This window comes from Felis catus, chromosome A1 (genome assembly GCF_018350175.1).
Source record: "Felis catus isolate Fca126 chromosome A1, F.catus_Fca126_mat1.0, whole genome shotgun sequence".
In the NCBI taxonomy this organism is placed as follows: domain Eukaryota; kingdom Metazoa; phylum Chordata; class Mammalia; order Carnivora; family Felidae; genus Felis; species Felis catus.
Window position 1 is genome coordinate 49,770,626 of NC_058368.1, and position 26,498 is coordinate 49,797,123.

At 39.5% G+C, this 26,498-nt stretch overlaps 1 protein-coding gene across 10 annotated transcripts in view; it reads right to left on the reverse strand.

Annotated features, from left to right (window-relative positions):
• TBC1D4 (TBC1 domain family member 4) overlaps positions 1 to 26,498 on the reverse strand; it is a 190,509-nt gene that overhangs the window by 45,664 nt on the left and 118,347 nt on the right. For 9 of the 10 annotated variants that reach the window (XM_045054508.1, XM_045054507.1, XM_045054504.1 and 6 more), the window contains exons 2-7: positions 19,681 to 20,259; positions 18,171 to 18,260; positions 14,210 to 14,314; positions 8,521 to 8,653; positions 3,256 to 3,347; positions 2,856 to 2,966 (exon numbers count right to left, since the gene is read on the reverse strand). In XM_045054508.1, the coding sequence (XP_044910443.1) occupies positions 2,856 to 2,966; positions 3,256 to 3,347; positions 8,521 to 8,653; positions 14,210 to 14,314; positions 18,171 to 18,260; positions 19,681 to 20,259 (1,110 nt within the window). Of the gene's footprint in view, positions 1 to 2,855; positions 2,967 to 3,255; positions 3,348 to 8,520; positions 8,654 to 14,209; positions 14,315 to 18,170; positions 18,261 to 19,680; positions 20,260 to 25,587; positions 25,890 to 26,498 lie in introns of those variants that run through there. The other variant, XM_045054514.1, reaches the window with a different exon arrangement.

Below are 26,498 nucleotides of genomic sequence, written 5' to 3' on the forward strand. Positions count from 1 at the left end.
GGCAGTGAGACAGTGCAGGTGTTTGGTTAAAACAAAAGAAAGTAGTGGAAGGTTAACTTGGAAAAGTGAGGCTGGATATGAAACCTTGAATGGGAGGAATCACGGATCAGATTTTATAAGCAGAGGGGCATCACAAAGTAATGTCTGGGGGAAAGATTTATTGGAAAGCAATATTCAAAAATCATGGGAAGGACAGGGAAATCAGAGAATGAAAGACCAGACAGGAAAATTCAGCACAGTCATTAGAATTGGCTCCATGGGGTTAAGAAGTTACTGATTAAAAAAATATATATACGATCCCCCTCAAGAAAGGAAGGAAAGCCATGGATACGGATGTGAGCTGGACTGGGCTGGGGTGTATATAAAGGATTAGGAGGGCATTCTTGTCAGGCTTTCAGGCAAAGAACATGACTAAAATAGAGAAATTGTAATGGTGCTTAGCACGATGCTTGACACCGTAGATGCTCAGTAAATACCAGGTAAATAAATGGAAAGAAGAAAGGAAGGGTGGGGGGAAGAGAGAAAGTGAGGGAGAACTTACTAAAATCCCAAGACTTTATGTTTCTTGACCTTCCTATATCACTGGACATGGCTGATCTTCTAACTTGAACTTTTCTCCTACCTTGGTCACCCACCATGGCAAATCTCATTCATTCTCTTTCTGTCTTTTTCACTGGCACCATTTTAATTCCCTCATTGCCTGACATGCAGGTGTCCCTCGGTACCTCCGCCTTCGATTTCAAGTCTATGCCAGAGCCCAGTGTCTTCCATATTTACACCATGAACTCAAATTCCTCTGTGGGCACCAAATCCATTTTTCTAATTAAATCTCAAACACATTTCTAAAATTGAACTCTTATTTCTTATTTCCATCCCTTTCCCCACTCTTGTTTTCTTTCTACATGTTCTAGTTTCATACAGTTCCCCCAAATCTGCAACTGTGTGGCCTCTACTAGCAATCCCCTTTCCCTTCCTTGACACATGTTCCCAGTCACCACGTCCCAATGATCACGCCTCCTAAATGGTTCTTGCCTCATTCCCTTTCCCATATCTCCAGTAGTGCTCTAGCTCAGCTTCTCTCCAAGACAAAATAAATTATTTTTTTTAAGTTCACTTATTTATTTTGAGAAAGAGAGAGAGAGAGAGAGAGAGAGAGAGAGAGAGAGAGACCATGCGCAAAAGTGGGGGAGGGGCAGAGAGAAGGAGAGACAGACTCCCAAGCAGGCTCCGCATCATCCACCAAGAGCCTGATGCAGGGCTTGAACTCACAAACTATGAGCTCATGACCCAAGCTGAGATCAAGAGTTGGACACTTAATCGACTGTGCCACGCAGGCACCCCCAAAATAAATTCTTAAAGACAGAATCACTCAATCTATTTTTGTATAGGTGTTGTCCCTCTCTGGTACATGCTTATATCATTGTCCCAATCCTGCCGTATATCTCCATATTTTACTTTATTTGATTACATGTCAGTTTCTCCTCCTCAACAGTTAGATGGCAGAAAAGAGCTGTCATTATTCAACCCCATTGCCTAGTACCTAGTACGCAACTTGATAACAGTTTGTGCAATAACTAAATGAGTTACTTCTTGCATATTCTATTATAAAATTCTCCGGATTTGAGAATGTGACTTCAGTCCTAACACTGTCAACCTCCTCACCCATCAACCTGTCCCACAAGTCAACCATCACTATAACAGCAGAATTATCTCTTTAAATTACAAACCTGATCTCACACTCTTACTTGAAACCTTTCAATGACAAAGTCAGGCTGAGCACTTAAGGCTCTTCATCATCTCACTGCTGCCTATCCTTCTAGCCATTATTTCCCCATCAATCCCCAGGTACATCCTAAAAATCCATTAAGTATGTTGAAGGCCTGCATGAAGTATGTCGTGCTCACAGCTACCGCAAAACTTTGTGCTCAATGTCCCTTCCTTTAAAAACACTCCCTCGAATTTTTCAATGAACAAACCATCTCCCCTAAAACTTCAGCCTCCCCCAAATTTCTTCTTCTTGAATTATTTAATTCTTCCCTCTTTCCTTACTCTCCATTCTGGCTCTAAAGCAAAAACATAGCTATTTTTGAGCTCACTGCACTTCTTTTAAAAAGCCACTTTGTTACCTCTATTCTATGTGTCCATTTATCTGTCTGCATTCCCCTTTCCAATATTTGAGCTCTTTCCAAGGAAGATTCATTCATCTCTTTTTTGTTCACCATTATCACACAGCTTAGCTCATAGAAGGTTCTCTCGAAGAGACTATTCAATGCATACAATTCAGGAATCACTAATAAAGTGATATGTGATTTGTTCTGAATAGAGTGAAATACAGACTAATCTGAATTAGTGTTACTAAGTAAATATGTCATCGTCTCCCTACATACGTTATTGGTGTCTTGCTTTATTTACATGCAACTGGAAACACATTCTCCACCACATGCACAAAAATACCATATCTTCCTTTGCAGCTAAAAGGGGTGTTTCCAAAATACTACTGCTTCTTTGGGTATTTGCTATTTACCCTTCAAGCCTGTGTAAACTTTTAACGAAATAAAATGTTCATATGAATTTGAAATAAAATGGGTTAATATAACTAAAACTGCATGTTCATTCTAAATCATGAACACTTACTATTACTGTTTTTATAACATTAATCCTTTTTTTCACATTTTAAAACTCACCATTATTTTATCTCAATGTTAAAACCTCCCATAAATAGCTGAAAAATAAATCTGATAGGACTTTAGCCCTAACGATAAGAACACAAAGAAACTCCTTTCACATCTTCTGTGATATTTTGAGTAAATACATAAACAAAACAAAAGTAGGTCCAGGAAAAGAAAACATCTCACCGATGGGCCTTCTCCAATGTGAATGTGTGTCCTCTGCTTGGCCTCACACAGCTGCCTCAAATGTAAAATCACAAGTTCATTCTCTTCCTGGTCGCTGACTGGCTTCATTTTCTGTCCAACAGACAAACCAAGAGCACATGATGGCAACACAGCTTCTCTCATCTTATTGTATTCCCTCTTGGTTTTATGTGTCTGGCAGACAGACATAAATAACGCTAAGTGTTTCACTGCCCTTAGAAGCAAAAGTAACAGGGGCATTCTCATTACTATCATATACAGTTCAAGAGAATATATATCTTTAACTTCAGAGAGAGAAGCGAAAAAAAAAAAAACACTTATAAAAACAGGATCCAATTCTCATTTCTTAAATCTTATTTGTGAGAACTATAAATTATGTTACCTGGACGCGCTCAAAGATGTCTGCCTGCTCATTATCTGTCAGTGAAGAGAGATGCCTCTGTATTACCAGCTTGGCTCGTGGAGGGTAGAGACCTATGGAAAATGATGGAGACAAGTATTAAACACAGTAGCTGATGTATATATACATCAAAATGTATATATAATGCATTACAGACTGTCCCTTTAGCAGGCTCTGAAGCTAAATGTTCTCAAGGAAATGTGTTCCCACCCATAACAAACCTTGGAAACCTACCATGAAATGATTAAAGCTAGATGGAAACCTTACCTAAATCAACAGACCCCTGTCAGTATCCTGAAGTCAGAATTATTTTTTTAACCTTTTTAATGTTTATTTATTATTTTTGAGAGAGACAGACAGAACACAAGTGAGGGAGGGGCAGAGAGAGAGGGAGACACAGAATCTGAAGCTTCCAGCTGCCAGCACAGAGCCTGATGCGGGGCTCGAATGGACAAATCATGAGATCATGACCTAAGCCAAAGTCAGACGTTTAACCAGCTGAGCCACCCAGGCACCCCCTGGAGTCAGAATTATTAACAACAAGTTTTGAAATGATACCAAATCAACAGCATAACCAGGTACCGTTTAGTATACTAACAAACTTTGACACCACAGAAACTCGTGGGTGAACACTAGCCTTGGCCAAAATCTCTAAGCTTAAACATGACCAAAAAAAAAAATTGTTTTAGAGAGAGAGAGAGAGCAGAGGGTCAGAAGGATGGGGAGAGAGAGAATCTTAAGAAGGCTCCATGCCCAGAGCAGAGCCTGGCACAGGGCTTGATCTCATGAAGGTGAAATCATGACCTGAACCGAAATCAAGAGCAGGACGCTTAACCCACTGAGCCACCCAAGTAACCCAACATAACATAATATTAATTTAATATTAATAATATTAAAAGGCAGAGCTCCAGCACAAACAGAATCTCTCCTCATCATGCAGGTCTTGTTTCACAGAACAAAATTTCAAGAATACCAATAGTATTTAGTGACATTTTTAGTGTTAGTATTTTACCAAGAAATTGTTTACCTCTGTATATCATGTTATTTTTATATCTACCATACTCTTACACATAATTTATATCAAGTCCTTGGACAAAACATTTTTCCACGAAAACGTTTTTGGTTTTATAAATTTTTTTTAAAGAGAAAAGAGTTATTTTCCTCTGAGTGAGATAACACTGTTTGTATTTGCTTTATATTTTATTACCCAAGTAGTATAAATTCCACATTTTTAAAATACTAGAACATTATAGATAGTGATAAATTTGCCTTTGATAGATACTAGAATCAGTGAGCAAAGGCATAAGAGATTTGTACAGATTCAAAGTATCTTCCCTAAAATATTTGTTGGCTCCAGGGTGAAGAATAGTACTTTTATGGTGGAAAATTGCTGAGAGCACCTTGAGCAGGTGATAAGGCCAGCATGACCAGTAATAAACTCCTCAACATCATGAGTCTCATGACAGGATGCACTGAGAAGGAGGCTGCACCATTTCTACAGTGCTCTTGCTAGGGAGGAGTGCCCTCATTACAAAATTGAGAAGATATCAAACAGGCTGAACCAAGGGACAACCAGCAAAGTAATGGAGTGATGCTTTTGGGAATGTCAAGGTCACAGAAGACAAGGAGACTGAGGAGGAGGGTGAAGTCACCACTACATATAAGGTAGAATCCTGACTGGGATCCTGGAATGAAAAGGACATGAATGAAAACACTGGTGAAGGATCAAATTAAATGTTTAGTTTGGATAATAATATTGTACCAATGTTAATTTCCTATGCTAAACATTGCACCGGGCTATAGAAGATGTTAACAATTGGAAAGGATAGGGGTGAACATTTGGAAACTCTCTGCAACTGTCCTATTAATCTAAAAGTACACCAAATTAAAAGTTCTTTAAAAAAGAAATATAGGAAAAATGAACTATTGAGACCTCATCAAAATAAAAAGCTTCTGCGCAGCGAAAGAAACAATCAGCAAAACTAAAAGGCAACCAACCGATGGAATGGGAGAAAGATATTTGCAAATGACATACCAGATAAAGAGTTAATATCCAAAATCTATAGAGAACTTATCAAACTCCAAACCCAAAAAAACAAATAATCCAGTGAAGAAATGGGCAAAAGACATGAATAGACACTTCCTCAAAGAAGACATCCAGATGGCCAACCAACACATGAAAAAATGCTCAGCATCACTCATCAGGGAAATACAAATCAAAACCACAATGAGATACCACCTCACACCTGTCAGAATGGCTAACATTAACAACTCAGGCAACAACAGATGTTGGCGAGGATGCAAAGAGGATCTCTTTTGCACTGCTGGTGGGAATGTAAACTGGTGTAGCCATTCTGGAAAACAGTATGGACGTTCCTCAAAAAATTAAAAATAGAACTACCCTACGATCCAGCAATTGCATTACTAGGTATTTATCCAAGGGATACAGGTATGCTGTTTCGAAGGGGCACATGCATCCCAATGTTTATAGCAGCACTGTCAACAATAGCCAATGTATGGCAAGAGCCCAAATGTCCATCGATGGATGAATGGATGAATGGATAAAGAAGATGTGGTCTGTATACATATATATATATATATATATATATACACACACAAACACAATGGAGTATTATTTGACAATCAAAAAGAATGAAATCTTGCCATTTGCAACTATGTGGATGCAACTAGAGGGTATTATGCTAAGCGAAATTAGTCAGAGAAAGACAAATATCATATGACTTCACTCATATGAGGACTTTAAGAGACAAAACAGATGAACATAAGGGAAGAGAAGCAAAAATAACATAAAAACAGGGAGGGGGACAAAATATAAGAGACTCTTAAACATGGAGAACAAACACAGGGTTACTGGAGGGGTTGTGAGAGGAGGGATGGGCTAAATGGGTAAGGGGCACCAAGGAATCTACTCCTGAAATCATTGTTGCACTATACGCTAACTAACTTGGATATAAATTTAAAAAATAAATTAAAAAAAAGAAATATAGGATATTATGTATTTTTCCAGATAAAGCAAAGTGTATGTGTTATTCAGCAAATTATATTTTCACTCAATTATATAATTTAAAAATGTATCCAAGTTGATATACAGTTGAAATTCATTCCTATTAATTCATTGTATGAACATATTGCAGTTATGCTATTGATACACATTTGGGTTGTTTACAATTTCCCCTTATTTAAAAACAATACAACCTTGAAAATGTCACCTTCTGAACCCATCTAAGAGTTTCTCTTATCAAGACAAGGAACTGGTGGGCAATTTTAGGTTAATACATTTCTATCAACTGTCCCCCAAAATGGCTACACCAATTTATATGACATTCAGCGTCACATAAATGTATCAATATCCCCACAATTTCACCAACAGTTAATCTGATGAGTATCTTACTGTTTTTTCCATTTTCATGTGTCTGACATCTAATAAGGCTGAGAATCTTCTCATTTTTATTATTGGACCTTTTAATTTCCTCTTTACACAAGTGTTTTTTAATATGAATTGTGTCATTGCCTACTGGTAGTTTTATCTTTCTCTTTCACACAGTAAGTGTTCTTATAAATTCTGATTACCAATCTGCTATCTCCTTACCTCTTGTTTATTCTTCTTTTTTTTTTTTAATGTTTATTTATTTTTGGGAGAGGGAGAGACAGAGACAGAATGCGAGTGGATTAGGGGCAGAGAGAGAGGGAGACACACAAACCAAAGCAGGCTCCAGGCTCCGAGCTGTCAGCATACAGCCCGACATGGGGCTTGAACTCACAAGCTGTGAGATCGTGACCTGAGCCGAAGTCAGACTTTCAACGGACTGAGCCACCCAGGAGCCCCCTCTTATTTATTATTTAGCTTTCAAATAAGTAGTTGATATGTAAAAATGTAAATCCTTATGAGGTCAAATCTATCAATGTTTTCTTTTAACAGTTACTGCATTTTTGTATCTTAATACAGGCTTTCTTGTTTAAGGACACAAGAACATTCTTATTTTATTTTAATGATTTTAATATTTTGTTTACATTGAGGAGTTTGATCCATCTATAATGTATTTTGAGTAAGATAAGTGGAAGGAATATTTCTCTCTTTGGATAGCAAAATGATCCAACACTTCTTCCTGAGCAATTCAGCCTTTCCTCCAGAAATTTATAATGTTCTCTTTACTATACACCAAAGAATACTCCATTTTTGTAACGGTACAAATGTGAAAATAATGTGCATTTGGTATACTCTACATTTTAAAATCTGAATATTACATTTAAATAGTCCTTGATCACACAGCTGAATGTATATTCAATCAACACTGATGTTCATCATCAATTTTGCCATGTGCCTATAATCTTGCTGTCTACTGAGCAGAAATCACAATTTGCATTTACAATGACTAGACCATTCTCTGCCGGGCTCTGGAGCTTGCGTTCTCCCCATCTATCATAATACCTCTCATGCCAAACTGCATTCACTGACTCACATGCCTGTCTTCCACTCTAGATTGTAAGCTCCTGAAGGCACAGGCCGCATCTCAGTCATTTCTGTATCCCCGGTGCCTAGCACATTGCCTGGCACATAGCAGATGCTTAACAAGGGTTTACTGACTTGCATTTCTTCTCTTGTGAAGTTGTTTTCAACCGTTTTTTTGTTGTTGTTGTTAGTAAGAGATACTGAGGAGAAAGGGGATGTGAGTCACAGAGTCACCTCTCCCTCATTTCCCCTCCCCCTTCCTGAGTACACTTTTTTTTAAAAAACCTGCTTTATGATATCACATTATCCATGTCATCTTCAAATGTCCCTCAAAAACCATGCAAGGTTCATTCCAGTTCTATACTTTTAGGGAAAAGAACATATCATCAAGTGAGAGGGGAATAAAAAGAGACTTCTATAAACAGTCGACATTCTGGGATGCCTTTGCCTCTCTTCCCTCATTCGACAAATATTTGGGCAGTTCCCACTAAGTCCACAGCAGTCTTAAGAATTGTGAGAAATCCAACTCCCTTCCTCGAGTCTGCCTTCAGAAAAAAAATAAAAAATTAAAAAGAGAACGAAAGAGGGGGTGGGGGGAAATGCCAGGCGCCTAGGAGAGAGACTGCTCACACAAATCTGACTGGACATGAGAAAGGACTCTTTGGGCTCTGATTTCACTTGGAAACAAAGAACGATTCAATGACAGGAGTGACTTTCTCACTTTCCCAAATGCCAGAGCAAATCTGCTTTTGCCCCGGGGCCAAGTTATACTGTACCTTCAACCCTCTCACAGAGCTTATGCAGAGAGTGCATGGGGCAGGCCTCGCACAGCTTGATCTGGGTCTTGGCACTCTGCAGGGCAGCTGCTGTGCTGAAAGCCTGCTTCAGAGTCAGCATTACCTCATCCACCTACAGGAAGAAACAGAACTCAGGTCTCTAAAAGTTTGCTTTCACGGTCACACATTGAAAGTCCAACGGCCACGTGAGACGTTGTGGATGCTTGACTAAATAATAAATGAGGGAATTTGATGACTACAGAGCTAGTAGAGAGAAAATATCAAGTGTAACCTTAGACCTTCAATTATCCTATCATTGAAGCTGGATAAAGTGAGGCCATGTGAAGGTGTAGCACACTAATGACTCGAATGCTATTTTTGAATTCCACTGAGGGCTCCACCGTCACTGACAGTCAATCAGATCTTTCTTTAATTAAGTAGTATAACAGACTCCTTGGGAAGTTTTGTCTGCAATCCATAGGGAGCAACAAAAGAGGTTAAATGTTCACTTCTGGTAATAGGTATCCTATTTACTTCATCCTTCTGGATCATTTTTAGTGTAAAAACAAATAAAACATGGGTTTAAGCAAAGTTCTGGGGGAAAACAAGTTCAATTTAAATCAGGTCAAGGGAAGTCTGTGAAGCTTGCTCTGTGTCTGCTAATTTATTATCATTTCACTTCTGATTTATGACACTAAGAAGTTCTGACATCATGTTAGTGAACAGCTGGGTCTCACCACCAGGTCAGCAGTTTCAAAACCTCGAGCCGGTTTCCCCCCAGCCTTTCCAATGACTCAGTCAAGAAGTGTAAATCTAGCATTCTAGCCTACTGGTTGCTTCTTTGGGGTCATCCTCGACCACTGCTACACTGACCTCAGGCTCCGTCTCCCCTGTTGATGTAATCATCAATGTGAGTTGTGGTTTCCCCATATACTGTACCCTGATCAAAGTCTAAAACCTCCATATGAAGCTGTGAGGTACCAAGGTCCTCACCAGAGGCAGCTTGGCTATTGAAAACCCAAGTCTCTTTTTCCCCTCCCCCTTCAGCCTGGTTTAAGAAGAAGCTATTATAGAAAGGATTTCATCTACTTCTGCATTCGAGTGTATGAAGAACCTGCAACGAAATAACTTTATTCCTCTAATATTACTAAAAGGAGAGATCCAAACACTGAGCAACCAGTCGTTCTTAAGTTGACTATGTGACCAATTTTTTAAAGGCTTGTGAATAATTTCACACTGTTCCATAAATAATGAATTATTCATAACGTCTGCTCTCTTACACCATAACTAAAAAATAAAAATTTCTCACTCTTGAAAACAAAAGCACCACATGTTTAATGCCTTTGCAGTTTTATTTCATTTGCCTTGTTGTGTATTCAAAAGCAACTTCAATGACTTGAGAACATGTTTGTTTTTATTTTCTTGTTTCTCATTTATTAAAGGCACCAAAAGGATGAATCCTCTGCTTAGCTTTCATGTGGAATTATTGTGTGTAATTATTAATACTGCTTTGTAAAGGGCCTCCAATGGAAATACTGAACTTTCACATTTTCTTCTTTATTTCTAGATGAAACAAAAGCCCATTTCAATGGTATCTAATATGTGGCTACCAATTTCTTCCAGCCACAAATACTACTAAAAACTTTATCGGACTTCTAAAATTTTAAATGTTTTGCTTGTTTAGATCCATCATTTTTTTAGATGGCCTATAAATTCTATCATGGAATCAGAGCAACTAAAAGTTCAAACAAGTGCAGTATGAATAACTTAATTGTTTTAGTCTAGACATAACAACAAAAATATCATAGGTCATGTTAAGAGGTTAAAAGTAAAGGACTTAACAAGGATAAATCCATAATGAAGATAATGCCCATAAACATTTATGCACCAAACTTAGGTATTCCATAGCATTTAAGAATCAATGTAAGAATCACAGAACGTGTAAGGACTTCACAGGATTACCTAATTCAATTCTCTGGAAAATGTAAACTATTAAACTCCATACAAATTCTGGGTCTTGGGAGCATGAGCCTTTTTTTTCCCCCATACTTTTCCTGGATACTGTTGTCTGCATCTGTGGGGTTTTACTTTTCCTTGGTCTATAGGTAGGAACTTCCATTTTTTTCCAGGCCTATTAGACTAATTTGGAGACCGCAAAAGTGGTGTTTTCCATCAATCTCATGGTCTTAGTCAAACAAGATGAAGCCACCTGCCTACCGCTAATTTACAAAGGACGAAAGGCATACTGAGCATCTAAACTTGGGGTGAAAAACCCCAGGAGTCATGAGAACCACTACATTGTTTATCAATTCACAGCAACTGCTACAAAAAAAGAAAAGAAAATGTGAGCTGTGTATTCTTTGTACTCAGAGAAGATAACTCAGTATGTGTGGTTTTGCAATACTTTGTCTTACACAACTGCCAAGCCACATCAATCGTAACACTGCTTAGACTATAATATTTAATTAACTGTTTTGTTCTATATACCAGCTGCTTGAACTATCCTCATTTAATACAGGAAATCTCATTTAGTTTTTCTTCTAGCTTGGAGTTCTGATGCCCCACATTTCAGTTAAGATGCCACTGATAAAATTAGACTCAACAAGTTTTAAAAGATTCCGGCAAAGCCCTGTTCTAAGGAATAGCAATGCCCAAATGGAGATTTGGACACAGCTTCGGTGTAAGAGGAAGACATTCTCAGCCAGTCTGGGCTGTGGCCTTAGTCACAGAGCTTCCTCAGGTGGAAAATTCAGCACATTCTCAGACTTTCTACTCTTAACTCCCTGTTTCAAACACATGTATGAGGACAAAACAAAAATACTAAAATCTATAAACAAAACCAAACCTGTACAAGAGATTGAGAATAAGGTTTCATGTAGTTTTCCTTTCAGTGCAGGTAAACTAGTAATCAGATTAACTGGCACCTAGAAAATGTCTGAAATAAGAGTCACACACTCACTCAGAATACACTGAAAGACCACCTGATACTCTAGTCTAGAAACGCGGGGGGATACAACAAGAATGAGGGTGGTCTTGGCCTTGTATGAGTAACAATCTAGTGGACTAGAAAGTTATGTGAACAAGTAAGAGTGGGCATTGATAGGAACTGTTAGGGACCTATAAACAATGTGTCGCAAGAGCACTGGCAATAAAGCAACTAAAAGAAGTCAATTCCTTAAAAAAAAAAAAAAGCCATCCGAAAAAGCTTCACTAGGATGTACACAAATACAAAGCTGAAAAGAAGAAGGGGATGTAAGTGACAGTAAAGCAAGGCCTGGCTGGGGTCACATCCAATGAAGAAGTAAAGAGAATGTGAAAACAGGTAATGAAAGAATGGCACAGTCTCCCTGTTCGGAAGCAGCACAGACCCTGGAGACTCACCAGGTCACCCTCCCTCCTGACAATATAAAAGTGTGAGCCCTGGCTGTGGCTTCTTCTCACACAGCAGACTCCTCACTCTGCGCAGCCAACAGTGACCTCAGAACGTCAGCTGTACTTGTGTGGGCTCCAGCCACTCACTGAACATCTTGATCCCATGTGTCCCAAACCACATGAAAGCAACCTCACACCAATCATCACACCAGCCTCTGCTGTCTGGCCCAGAGACCAGCTCGGGCCATGTGAGAATACGGTCATGAAAGGGAGAGGCAACCCAGTGGGGACCAGGGAAAGAGGAAGGCCCTTTTGCCATGCCAGACAATCTAGAGCCTGTCTTTTAACAAGGAGGCATAATCTGGTTCCTGGAAGTTTTGTGAGAAAAAAAACCTAGAGCATGATGCACAAAGTGGACAGATGACATATTAAGCCAGTGAGCGGCAGGGAGACTAGTTAGGACCCTAGAGTGATGATGGCCTAAGCAAGGAAGAGGAATGCCCAGACTCAGGTAGCAGGCAGAGAGGGAAAGGAGGAGAAATGGATAAGGGACTTTTCTACCTTTACCTTAACAGGATTTGGTGAACAAGGGGATACAGAAGGTGAAGGAGAATGCCTTATGATATCTAAATTCAGAAGCTGGGTAAATGGAGCTGCTAAAATAAAACACGGAACACAGCACAGGTTTTGGAAAGGCAGAAGAGTAAGGGATCCCCGACATGGTGCAAGACTCAGCCTCAGCAAGGAAGAGGAACCATGGAAGGAGGGAGGGAGGGGTGAGCAGGGAGCAGGACGGCATATTCTCCTGGCCTTATTTTCTACCTAATGCTTACCTGGCTGGCACTTTCCAGTTCTGTGTCACTGTTCTCTTTGGCTTTCTCTTTCTCTTTCCCTGTCCTCATCTGCTCCCACGCCTTCAACTATCATTTATATGATGGCAACTCTCAAATTTCTATCTCCAATCCTGAACTGGACCCATTACACAGTGGTCACCTGGATCTCAACATGGGGAGTTTTTCTGGGCATGGTTAATTATCTAGCATGAGAACAAAATGTAAATGGGACTCTCTTGAGGAAGAAATTGTTAGTGATGGGAGTACTCTATTCCCCAGGGAAACAGGTTGAGATCCCAGAGGGCCCCAGGCAGAAAGCGCCTTTGTTGGAGCACCCGGGTGGCTGACGCAGCTGATCCCCAGATTCTTGATACCATATGGACTCAGGTCGTGATCTCATGGTTGCGATCTCACGGTCGTGGGATCGAGCCCCACGTGCAGCCAGCACTGAGCAGAACCTGCTCGGAATTCTCTCTCCCTCTCTCTCTGCTCCTCTTCTGCTCGCGCTCTCTCTCTCTCAAAATAAATAAACAAAACTCAAAAAAAAAAAAAAAAAAAGAAAAAAGAAAGAAAGTGCCTTTGTACCAATTCACTCCCATTTCTTCATTTTTCCTACTCTCAGTGTCTATATGGGGAGTATGGGAGGCCAGAGTTGAGCAGAAATGCTGGCAATGTGCACCAAAGAAATGAGGAGAATGCTGTCTGTCTTGTTGTGTACATCTAAGAGGTGTGTGTTTCCCCAGGAGAAATGCTTGCAGGCAGACTATATACCTACAGACATATTTTTCTTCAAAGTATGGTGACAGAGCTAAAGGTTTGTGTTAAGATGGTTAGGAGAGATCATAAAAGTGGAAGAAAAAGCAAAAAATGTTAGGGGAAAAATATCAAAATATTTTTAGTTGCTCACATGCATTTCTAAGTTTGCCTTAAATATTTCTTCAGCTCCAGCTGCCCCCATGAAGGGGTAGGTAGAGGGAGTGAGGGGAGGGTGTTGGAAAGAAGAATCAACTTTTAAATTCCAAAGAAAGAAAATAAAGGCTAAAATAAGACCATAAGAAATAAAGTTTTTAAAAAATGAGAACAGTCGCTAATTAAGAAAGAAAGCCAAATCCTTCTCTGCTGATGTAAGCATTACCTCCTCTGAGATGTTATAATAATTCAGAGAATAAGAGATCCGTGGTCTTCCTTTTCGTCTTATCTGAGCAATGGGAAAAAGAACAGCTCTTTTCCTGTTATTAGTGTTTTCCTACCTTGTACAAATACTCCTGGTCACATGACTGGATTTGTTCAACTCCAGAAGGCATCTAGGCTTAAAAATTACCGTGACACTATGTTTTTGTCTTTCTACTATTGTGCTGCTTTAAACAGCAGAGACCTGTCTCTAGATGCCCTCTTCTTTTCCACTGGTGGCAGCTGCGTGAGGCTTGGGTGCACCCTGGTAGCCGGAGTGGGCAGGAGCTAGCGGACAACGATCAACCACTTACCAGGGATTCACTGGCACACTGGAACACATAACAGATATACTGGCTCAGCCCAGGCTCCGGTGACTCCCGACAGATAAAGCCAAAGTGATCAACATGCTTTATACCCTACAGTTGGGGAAAAAAGTACAGCATTCATTGGAATATGTCCATTTAATCAACACTATGGAAATTATCATCAATTCTATGCTTTCACGCTTCCATGAATTACTCCTTCTCAACCCTGGGATAGGGGACATAATGACATTTGTGTGGTGGTCTTTTGACACATAAAATAAAGGGAGAGACCAATTCAGATTGCTTTGTTTCAGACAAACACTCCTGCACGCTGTGACTCTGGCCACAGGAAGAAAACTATGATGGCGTGATTCATTGTCTCTTGTAATAAAACTGCTACTCGGTGTTTGCAAGTAATGGAGTTTTCAATTTATTGGTCTTCGTGGAACGAACAGTCTGATAGTTTATCAGAAGCCCTGTTCTTGTCTATATGAAGCTAAGAATCAGAAACACTACAGCTAACAATGCCCTAATTAAATGGCATGCAATTCCCCAAAGTGTGCACTGAAAATACTAGAATACCTGTCTATATGCATAGATATTCAAGGAGCCACAACGGTTAGAAAAATAATATATTAATGAAATTACTGCAGGTATCAATTATCCAAATTAAAAGTCACTGTACTTTCTGAATGCAGGCTAAATAACCTCAGTTATGCTTAATAAAAAAAATCGTGAATCATCTGTCAATTTCAGCCAGGCTGAATCCATACATAACCAATTAGGAGACAGCACCTTGTTATTTTAATAGCAAGCACAGTACTCTAAAAAGCCAGGTAGACAAAAAATTTAAAGTTGTCGTGCAATCACCTAAATCCCAGTGAAAAGAAAATAGGCTTTGGAGTCAGACAGATTTGTGCTTCATTCTTACTTCAACCCATCTACAAGATATGAGACATTGTGCTGGGTTTCTAATAATGATCTCTAAGGCTCCATTTCTCATTATAAAATAGTAGTAGTAATGGTACCTATGCCAGCAATTTTCAAAATTTACAACTAAGAATTATCTATAATAGTCACCAGCACATAACTTTGATAAACGGTAACCTCTATTACGTATCTTGTAATATGCTCAGTCTATCCAATGGATATGAATAAGGGAAATCAATTCTGACCAAAGAAAAAAGTCAATAAGGAGGAATGAGGTTACAATTTATGAGGTAAAAGTAAGCTCCATCTGGCACAACTCCTTAGAGATTAAAAAATATCTTTTACTAGCTTAGTACTAAATGGGAAAAATTCATAGCACCTCATTAACTTAGGGAGACTTTAAGCAGTGGCAATGTCTCCAGAAAAGAAAAGCCACTCCCTTCTTCCCTATGCTTGCCAGGGACACAGTCCTATAGATTTGCACAAAGAAACTGTTTGTAGGTGTGCATGTGTTAAAAAGCAGGTCTGTTGCTGAATGTGGCCACATTGTATCAGTTCAGTTCAGTGTGGAGAGAAGTAATAAGAGCAGGGCACTCAGTGAGGAGCAGAGGTTAACTTGACAATTATTCTCATCAAAGGCCTTTCCACCAATGTTTAATTCTTTTTCTGCACCAGAAGGTTAGAAAACAAAGCTTGCTCTAGAAAAAGAGGGGGAAAAGCAAAAATCATGTTTGGACTGCTAGTTTTATATATTTGGTTTGGTTGGGGTTTTTTTCTTTTGTTTTTACACACCCCCGCCACCCCCCCCCCCCTCCCACTTTGGATGTTCAATGATCATTGCTAGTTTTCTTACTGGGAGGTCTGAGGACTGGTCAGGTGAGAGGCATAGCTTTTTAGAATGACTGTTGGTGTTCTGGGGGGCAGAAAGTATACTGGTTTGTACATCACTTCTTCCTCTATACTCGCCACAAGGTCCCACATGTAGAAATGCTCATTCAACATTTATTGAACACTTAACTATTAAGCTATATCTTAACATTTTATTCTGATGCCTTACAGAATGAGACACCACAAAATAAGACACCTGCCCTCACAAAGTTTATGATCTTGCAGGGACTCTCCAGTAGGCAGGTAATTACAAGACTTAATAACTATTTTTTTCAGGGGTGCCTGGGTGGCTCGGCCAGTTGAGCATCTGACTCTTGATTCTGGCCCAGGTCATGATCTTGTGGATCATGGGTTCAAGCCCTGGATCAGGCCCTGTGCTGACGGTGCAGAGCCCACGTGGGATTCTCTCTCTACCTCTCTTTCTGCCCCTCCCCTGCTCATGCTCTTGCTCTAAATAAATAAATAAACTTTTTTTTTGTTTTTTTCAGTTAAAGTGAATATAATCTTTCTACCACATTTTTGGTCCTTTAAGTAGAATTTAGAAAATTACCATTTATCATTCCTATAAAGATGCTGCCTCTCTCTCTCTCTGTTATTAAAGTAGAAAGTTTTTACCTTCATGACATTATTTTATGTCACCATGTAATATAACAAATATTAGAATATTAGAAGCAAAACTGCATTAGCTGAGGCCAGGGTGAATAATTAACAAGATGTACAAAAGCTTGTCATTTTTGAAAGGAAGAATGTCTAACTATCATACCTATGGCAATGCTAACTCTGAAATTTAAAAATAAATAGGAAGTCCCAGGGTGCCTTCATAGCTCAGTCGGTTTGAGCGTCTGACTCTTGATTTCAGCTCAGATCACGGTCCTAGGGTTGGGTTGTGGGATGGAGCCCCACATAGGGCTCTGCACTGAGTGTCTCAGAGAGTCTCTCTTCCTCTGCCCCTCGCCCCTGCTCACACACTCTCTAAAATAAAAATTAAAATAAAATAAAAATAAATGGGTAGTCTTGTGTGTTTGGGGTTTTTTTGTTTTGTTTTGTTTTGTTTTTTTGGTAGTCTTGATTTTTCAACATTAAAATACAGAAAAGGACCTTGGCAAGATCTAGGTCCCTAAAGGTGCACCTAAGTCACCCCACTAGGAGAGAAGTTAATCCTTTTCTATTCCAGAGGCCTCCACTGAGGCATCCTTGCATTATTAACCTTCCCATGTTTAGGTTTAGATACTCTCTCCACTCCAACATCTTCAAAAACTCTTTCTGTGTTTACAATATATTTAGGAAGCTCTAACTTTCAGACAGACATTGTAAATTATTACTGTGGACACTGGTGTAGGCCTACTATGACCTTGCACACATTTAGCTGTGTCAATAGTTTCAAAACATTCAAATACACAGTTTGTGACCTAAAAATAAACAAAGAACAAAAATATACCAAAACGTTGTTTTTCCAACTTTAGCATTTACATTAAAAGAAGTTGAAAGTACTAGTTCTCCTTTTACTACCTACTAGGATATAAAGAGCAAACATGACTCAGTGATACCCACAAGTCCCACTGCCCGAGACTCTGAGGAACACTAACTGTGAAGGTATGTCCAAAAGAACTCTCCACCACAAAAATTCCACCAGAGGAAGGTATCTGATGAAGTGACATTACAAGGAGAAAGTGGTGACAAAAATGAGGACCAACTATTAATATACTGAGGGACCTGGACAGGATTTTGTTATCAGCAGAGACACAAACACAAGAGCTCTTATTTAAGACAAATCCACTTAAAAAATTAAAATTCCAAAAAAAACCCAGTAAAATTTGAAGGAGTCTAAATCTAGTTATTGGATGGTTAAGTGGGGCGCCTGGGTGGCTCAGTTGGTTAAGTGCCAGACTTTGGCTCAGGTCATGATCTCACGGTTTGTGGGTTCAAGCCCCACGTCAGGCTCTGTGCTGACAGCTCAGAGACTGGAGCCTGCTTCAGATTCTGTGTCTCCCTCTCTCTCTGCCCCTCCCCTGCTTGTGCTCTATCTCTCTCTCTCACAAAATAAACATTAAAAAAAAATTTTTTTTATTTAAAAAATAATAAATTTTTTTTTAAATAAAAACAAGATTAAGTTGGCTTAATCAAACATAAGATGTACTTTAATACATACCTGAGAACAAGAAGAGATATCTTTAAAATTCTTTTCAAGCACAACTGATTTAGTGTCTGGACTGATAAGGTTAATCTCAAACCGCCCAACCTTAAAAATAAAAACATTCCAGTTAATTTCAACTTGCAAGGACCCAACATCTTACTTTACAATTAAATATCCAAATAGTAATACAGATTCAATTGCTCACATATTCACATGTGCTTCAACACCCAATCCAACCAGTATTTCAACTCCAAATATCGGCTGCCTCACCACATTTCCTCCTTTTGTCCAAAGATCATGAAAATTAAACAGGTCTTAAGTTACAAGACACGAGAAACCCTTTTTTTTTCCATATTAAAAGTGATTGTCTTTTTAAAAACATGCAACCTTTCTTCACTTCACGATTTCTAAAGCACCAATTATTTTATTATAATTGATAATCATACTTCCTCCCAAATGGTCAAAAGATAGTGTTTGCAATTGGACAGATTAGTTAAAATTTTTGAAAACCAACAACCAGAGAAATTAACATCAATTCCTGATGCTAGTTAAAAAAAATGAATAAATCTGACAGCCCCAAAAGAGAGGAAGCTCAGTCAGAGTTATCACCCAAGAAAAGACCATGGACACTTTCATTACATGCCTAGAGTTATCAAAAACAAAAGAGGACAAAACAAAAGAACCCATGAACCTCTGATAGGTCAGGATTACACACAGGGATTGTTTACCAAGGTACACTGTGGAATTTCCTTGTCTAGGGTTCGTTACCACAGGATAAAAGGACAGTCACTCGTTTTTTTTTTTTTTTTTTTTTCCAGGAAAAGTCAGATCTTACAAGCTGAGGACTAAAGAACCTTTCCAGGGCTTTGTTTTCACTGAATTTCTTTTAGGTGCAACTTGGCATTTTCTATCTCCTGTACAAATTCGAAAACTACTTTTTAGAATGAAGATGTATCTTTTACGTCTATAATACAGTCTGTACCACATTATTTTAGTAACGGATCCAGTAAGTAGTCAGGCCCATGATGTTTCTTTAACCTTCTTCTTGGGTATAACAGAAGGAACTGGTGTGTTCTCATCTGAAAATACACCTGTGAGTCTCTAGACTTTTCCTTCTCTAAAGAAAACTTTCTCTAACCCCATGCCTATCTCACTTTCCTAGATTCACATCTTTAAATCCGCTGTTAAGACTGGCTTTCTGCAGCTGTATAAGAGACAGCCAACAACTTCTATTTAAGATCAATCTAAGGCAAACGCTGGGGGCACGAAGGAGAATCTACTTCATTGCTTTTTTCTCCGTCTCTCCGTGTCCCGTTCCCTCATTTCTGAAAATCCGCATTCCAGGTCTTCCTCGCAGCCCTGTTCTGCTCGCCTTTGCTCTTTTCTCCACCAGCCTAGTGGCAGGGAAGAACGGGGACTGGAGGAGCGCAGAGCGCGGGAACAGGGCGGGGGCCCGCCCGGTCTGCGCGGCGCGAGGGAGCCCCGCCCGCATCCTCCCCTCCCCCCAACCCCGCCGGGGCGGCACCTGGAACAGCATCGTCCTATTCTTCTCCGAATCCGAGGGCTGTACGTGACTCGGCGCGCTGGCGTGTCTCCTCCGCGGCTGTGGTTTTTGGCTGTTCTCCTGAACCTTCCTTTGTAAGACGCCAGTGACACTGCTGCACCGAGACCGGAACTCCTGCTGTTCGTCAAAGCCACAATCTTCCAAAATCCGCTCCGGGAAGCCAACTCGAGAGCTGGGCAGCCCAGGCGGGCCGGCCGCGGCTGCGAAGGCAGGCTGGATGCTGGGGAGGCCATCCCCTTCCTCCGCCAGGACTTCTGAGGCTGCGGCCTCGAAGACCACCGGGTCATCGCCCGCCTCCGCGCCGCCGCGCTGCTCGCCCTGGCTCTTCAGGCGCTGCTGCTCGTGCAGGCTGAACTTCTCGATGCAGTCGTCGATGAGGCTCGACGGGGCCTTTTTGTGGGTCACGGTCACCTTTCCGCAGTACAAGACCTCGAACTTCTGAGAGTTGTAAAAGGCATCCTCGTTGTCTTTGCTGGCTTTGGCATCCTCTTTCATGGCAGCTTTCGATAACTGCCTTATGCTGCTTATAACATCAGGAACCTGGAAAAGAATTTAAAATCCACATCTCAGTTGAGTATTTATTTAGAGATCATTTGCATTTACCCAGACTTGTTCTTTTCACACAGAATGCATTCTCATTCTAAATGATAACATATAGAAAGGAAGTCAGACCACACACAAGATAAAACTTAAATTACACTGTCAGACATAAATGACTGAAAAGTAGGACAGAAATTTAATATCAGTATTATACTTTCCCATTTTAAATGCATTTGTTTCCCAAAAACAAAACTGAGATTAAATAGGCCACCGCCAGCCTTTAATAAATCATAATATATCCTTTGAGTAGTCTGAAAAGTTACAATGATGGGTCAGTTTTAAAAAATTAAGATTGGGGCGCCTGGGTGGCGCAGTCGGTTAAGCGTCCGACTTCAGCCAGGTCACGATCTCGCGGTCCGTGAGTTCGAGCCCCGCGTCGGGCTCTGGGCTGATGGCTTAGAGGCTGGAGCCTGTTTCCGATTCTGTGTCTCCCTCTCTCCCTGCCCCTCCCCCGTTCATGCTCTGTCTCTCTCTGTCCCAAAAATAAAATAAAACGTTGAAAAAAAAAATTTTTTAATAAAAAAAATTAAGATTTAAACAAAAGTATACACTAACAGATATCAACCAGGACTGAAAAAATAAATGTAATAAATAAATAAATAAATAAATAAATAAATAAATAAATAAATAAACAAAAGTTATAAGTCTCAGCTAAAAGGAACCAATGCTTCAACAATGAGGATAAAATAAACTTTCTGGATAAGGACATTAAGATCCAGACACTTCTCATCTGCATATTAAAAGCATAGTAAGATACCATTACATACCCATTAGAATGGCTAACAACAAAAAGATGAAGGACCTGCTGGGGTGTGGAGCTCTCATACGTTGTATGCAGAAATGTAAAATGACAAAACCACATTAGAAAATCTTTGGGGAGTTTCTCCGGAGTTAAGTGTAGATCTATCTCATGACCCAGTAATTCCACTCCTAGAAATTGAGCTAAGAGTCCTGAAAACATATGTCCACAACAAAAGCTAGTCCACAAATATTCATAGAAGCCTTACTCACAATACCCAAAATAACCAACCCAAATGTTCATCAACAAGTGAACACTCACTAAGCATCAGGGAAATGCAAATCAAAACCACAAGGAGATATATCATCTCACCAAATGGTTATCATTGAAAAACGCAAGAGAGAAGTACCGGCAAGAATGTGGAGAAAAGGGAATCCCCATGTTGTGTCAGTGGGAACGTAAATTGGTGCAGGTAGTATGGAAAACAGTATGGAGTTTCCTCAAGGTACTAACCATGGAACTTTTATATGATCTACCAATTTCACTTCTGGGTATATATCTAAAGGAAACAAAAATCACTATATCAAAAAAGATACCTGCACCCCCATTATTAACAATAGCCAAGACATGGAAACAACCTCAGTGTCTGTCCATAATTAATAGATTTAAAAAATATACAGATATAAATATAAATGCACAGGAATATTATCAAGCCATAAAAAAGGAAATCTGCCATTTGTAGCAACATGAATGGACCTCAAGGGCATTATGCTAATTGAAATAAGTCAGAGAGAGAAAGACAAATACCACATGATCTTAATTACATGTGGAATTTTTAAAAACTGAACTCACAAAGAAAACAGATTGGTGGCTGTCAGAGGCAAAGGAGGTAAGGGGTGGAGGTTTGCTAGGAATGGGTGAAGGTGGTCAAAAGGTACAAACTTATAAAAGTTCTGGGATGTCATATATAGCATAGTGACCATAGTTAATAATACTACATTATATATTTGAAAGTCGCTACAGAAGTAGATCTTAAAAGCTCTCATCACAAGAAAAAAACCTGTAACTATGTGGTGAATGATGTTAAAATGATTTTGGCAATCATTTTCCAATATATACATGTATCAAATCCTTATACACCTTGAGCTAATACAACCTTGTATGTCAATTATATCTCAATAAAACTGAAGAAAAAAAAAAGCAAGCAGCTAAAATGTGGTACATTCATACAACAGAATACAAATCTTCATCTGTCACTTGGTTTACTGCACACATCTTTTAACTGGTGTCCCTTGCCCCCTTCAACCTACTCTCAAAAGCCAAAAGATCCTTTTTAAACTGAAGTAGAATCCTTTTTAAACTTACTTCACATTACTCACCTGCAAATCCTCCAAGCTGCCCATTTCATTAAAAGATAAGATCCTAACAATGCCCTAAGGCCCCCTCGCCATTTGCATGTGATAAATGTATAGATTAAATATGCCCTGTGGCCACATGTCCTCCATATGACCTTTAGTCAACCTAGATTTTCATCTTGTCATCCTAACCCCATTTCCTAGGACCTTACTCCTAAACTCCCTCGCACTCTGCAGCAGCCATACTGGCCTCCTCAGAGCCATTCCTGGGACATGCCCGCCACATTCCTCCCTCAAGGGCTCTGAGCTCCACGCTCCTCCCCTAGTTAACTGCATGGCTCACTCTCTCACCTCATTAAATCCACGCTAATACCACCTTGTGAGGCAGCACCCACCCCCACACCAAAACACACGCACAAGCACACGCACGCGCTTGCACGCACACTGACATAGCCACCATTCCCTGGATTTTTCCCCACTTCATTACTCTCTCTATATAGCACTTATCTCTTTTAACATCCTGTATAATTTATCTGCCAGAAATGTAGACCCTATGAGGGCAGTGATTTCTGTCTTTTGTGTGTGTTTTTTTTCTTTCATTTTTTCCTTGTATCCCAGAACCTAGAATGATTCCTGGTACAAAGTACATACTTATGTTGGCCAACGGAAAAAAAAAAAAAAAAAAAAACCAAGAACTTTCTGGATAATTTTTACCTTTGGGAAAGAAGATAATTTTATATTCAGGGCTGCTTCACATTTAGACATACGTGATAGATCTTTAAATCTTCTAGCACCAATTCTAAAACCGGAACTTCTCTTCACATAATTATTTGAGATATACTGCCAGAACACTCACAGTTTAAAATCATAAGAATTTTGGGGCTCCTGGGTGGCTCAGTCAGGCGACCGACTTTGGCTCAGGTCATGATCTTGTGGTTTGTGAGTTCGAGCCCCACGTTGGGCTCTGTGCTGACAGCTCAGAGCCTGGAGCCTGCTTCAGATTCTGTGTCTCTTACTCTCTCTGCCCCTCCCCCACTTGTTCTCTGTCTCTGTCTCTCAAAAATAAATAAATGTAAAAAAAAATTTTTTTTTAAATCATAAGAATTTCAGCTTGCTGGTCAAGTACTTCCTTTGAAAGAATAAAGTCCAAATGCTATAGTTTTAGTGACTACCCTGAACACCTGACCTATCTTGGGAAAGAAGTCAGGTGTTTTGTACTAACACATGACCAGCAACCTTAGGCCCCTGTCCTTTTCTTTTTGCCTTAGTATCTGACAAGGGCCAAAGCTAAGGAGAGTGAGCTAGACATTCAACCCTACGAAATGCAAAATGTTTCTAGCGGCTATTAGGCCAAACCCTGAGACAGATGGATGCCTTCTTCCTCACTAACCATATTTCACTAAATACTTTTCATCTAATTTTGCAATCCAAGTGTTCCTAAGTTTCCAAAGTGTCTCTGTAGAGTGCAGAAGAAATAATCTGACTTGTTAACTGCACCATGAAATACAGATTCTAGTTACCTTTAATATTCTCTCTCAGGTCATGACTATCAACAGCTTTCCATGACCTGGGATGCAGAGAGGCCCCACCTGCTGAACTGACCTAGCAACACCCGACTCTGTTTTTGCTTATTGTTACATGGAAAACACACATAAAACATTATACAGCCCCTGCCAACACGCTCAGAGCCCACATGGGGAGGGAGACACTGATAAAGCAAGGTCAGTAAAATATCAATAGTGAGGAAATGAGTTATTAGAGAAACATGAAAACCTATAAGACATTTAATTGGAGAGGTCAATCAGAAGCAGCACAAAAGAAAGAAAACGCAGTCTAGTACTTGCATATACACATGATATTTTGGGAAAATGGCATTCTCTTCTAGGACAGTGTTGATATTTTTTATGTACATTTCTACATTTTTAATGAATTTGACTCTTTGTAGGTACTGAATGTTTCAACATCATTTCCCGCCCCCCCCCCCCCCCCACTATTATTATACTGTAAACTCCTAAGTGGAGGACTGAGTGATGGTGATTTTGTTCTTACTAGAATTCTTCCATGTGACCACTGGGAAAGTATTCTGTGCTCAAAAGAAACTGAGTGACTATCGTCAGCAAACAGAGGTAATAAATAGTAGCAAACAACTACCTACAATCCTGATAAAAGTTCTCTAGGACTGCTACAGGCTTAGTAAATTCCTGTTGCTAACTTGAAATCTGGTACCCCAAAAGAGGAAAGCCATAGCTTTTCACTCAACTCAGTGCTCACCCAACTAGGAAGTGAATATACGGGTCAGGAATGTCTCCAGATGCCATAGAGCACCTCAAACTATACAGTCTAGGTGCAAAATCTAGTCATTCATACCCTAGCTGTGAATCGTGCCAATGTGCAGAACCTGACCATGTCGTACGGAGCCTGATGAGGATTTCATGCCAACTAAAGGCAAAGGTTTTATCCTGTAGCAGCACATAATCTTTAACACAAAACAATGATAATGAAAAAGACTAGCCAAACTAGGGATCGAGAGACTTGTAGTCTACCCCCAGCTCTGCCAGGAATTTGTGATATTCTGCATCCGAGAGTTTCCCTACCAGTGAAAGGGGGTGGGGGGGGGAGGGGGAGATGGTCAATAAGACCTCATCCAGACCCAAATTTCTGTGAGTTTATTTTTGCACCAATGTCAATACAGGAACAAGGAGATGGAAAATCAACTCTACTATTAAACCAAAAATAGTATAAGTCATTGAAATGATTCATTTTCATTAACACACAAGAGTCGATTCAGCAAACAATAAATGAGCAGGGCATTTTTTCAAATGCCTCATAATATCAAGAAAAAGCACAGTGCCACCTTTAGCCAGTACGTTGTTGTTACACCTTCAGTGATCTCACTAAATGAATTTAGATTCAAGTATTAAAAGGCAGACAATAGCAATTCCTCACTCTAGAGAGAAAAACAAAAAAATGTCACTAGATCCCTAGATGCCATGCTGTGGTTTCTCATTATCATGATTAGTTATCACACTCCAAGAAATCCAGGGATATTATAAAAATTATACTCCACCTGACTTCAAAAGAAAACAAATTTTACAAGAACCACAACTGATATTTAAAGGCCTAGGCAAACACTGGAGAAAAATCTGGATAGTAAAAAGCACTAGGGAAAGGTACCTTTGGTCACGAAGCCAGTTCAAAGTCATTCTCCAAGAGCTCTAGATATGCCAAAGTGATGTAGTCCTCAGAATTAGCCTTTTGTCACACTTCAAAAGTTCTCTCTCTTTTTAAATAAGCCGGTGGTAATTCCGTTATATTTGTTAAAGTCCACGTTATCACTATGCAGCCAATTATAAAAGTCCCCAGGAATAACTATGATTGCTTCAAAAGTAAAGTATTTCCTGACTCTGCAATCAGGAAACACACTGATTGTTCAGGACTAAAGAGCAGAAGCTTTAGCTTTCTTTAAAAAGAAACATTTTAAATTTGACAACTATTGTCTTTCTTAAGCTGCTTAAATAATCATAAGTGTCTAAGGCTTATTAATTATGAAGACAAGAGAAGATTATAGTACAATGTCTTTTTTACACAAAAAAAATGGTGAACAGATGAACCTCAGTAAGCACTTAAAATGGATGTAAATATGAGTATGAGAATAAACTTAAACCATAGTTAAAGCAAAAAATAACTAGGCAAATTCTTTTACAATCAATATGAGCTTAACTGCTTGACTCATTGTTAATCATTTTATAATACTTATAGTAGGTACAGAAAAATTTAGATAAGTACAAAAAAGACGGGGGAAAGGATTCTTAAAAGTTGAGGAAATACACTAGGAAACATTTCAAGTAAACTGATAAAGCTGCCTAATGATAAGAACTGAAAATTTAAACTAGTCTCAAAGAGAGACAGTATGGAAAAGAAATATATTTGCTTTGGAAGTAATACATGCCTTTAGGGAGAGGGCAGATTTCCCTCCTAAGTATGTTTTACTCAAACTTTTAAGTGGCACCTGGCTGGCTCAGTCAGAAGAACCTGCAGCTCTTGATCTCAGGGTCATGAGTTCGAGCCCCACAATGGGTATAGAG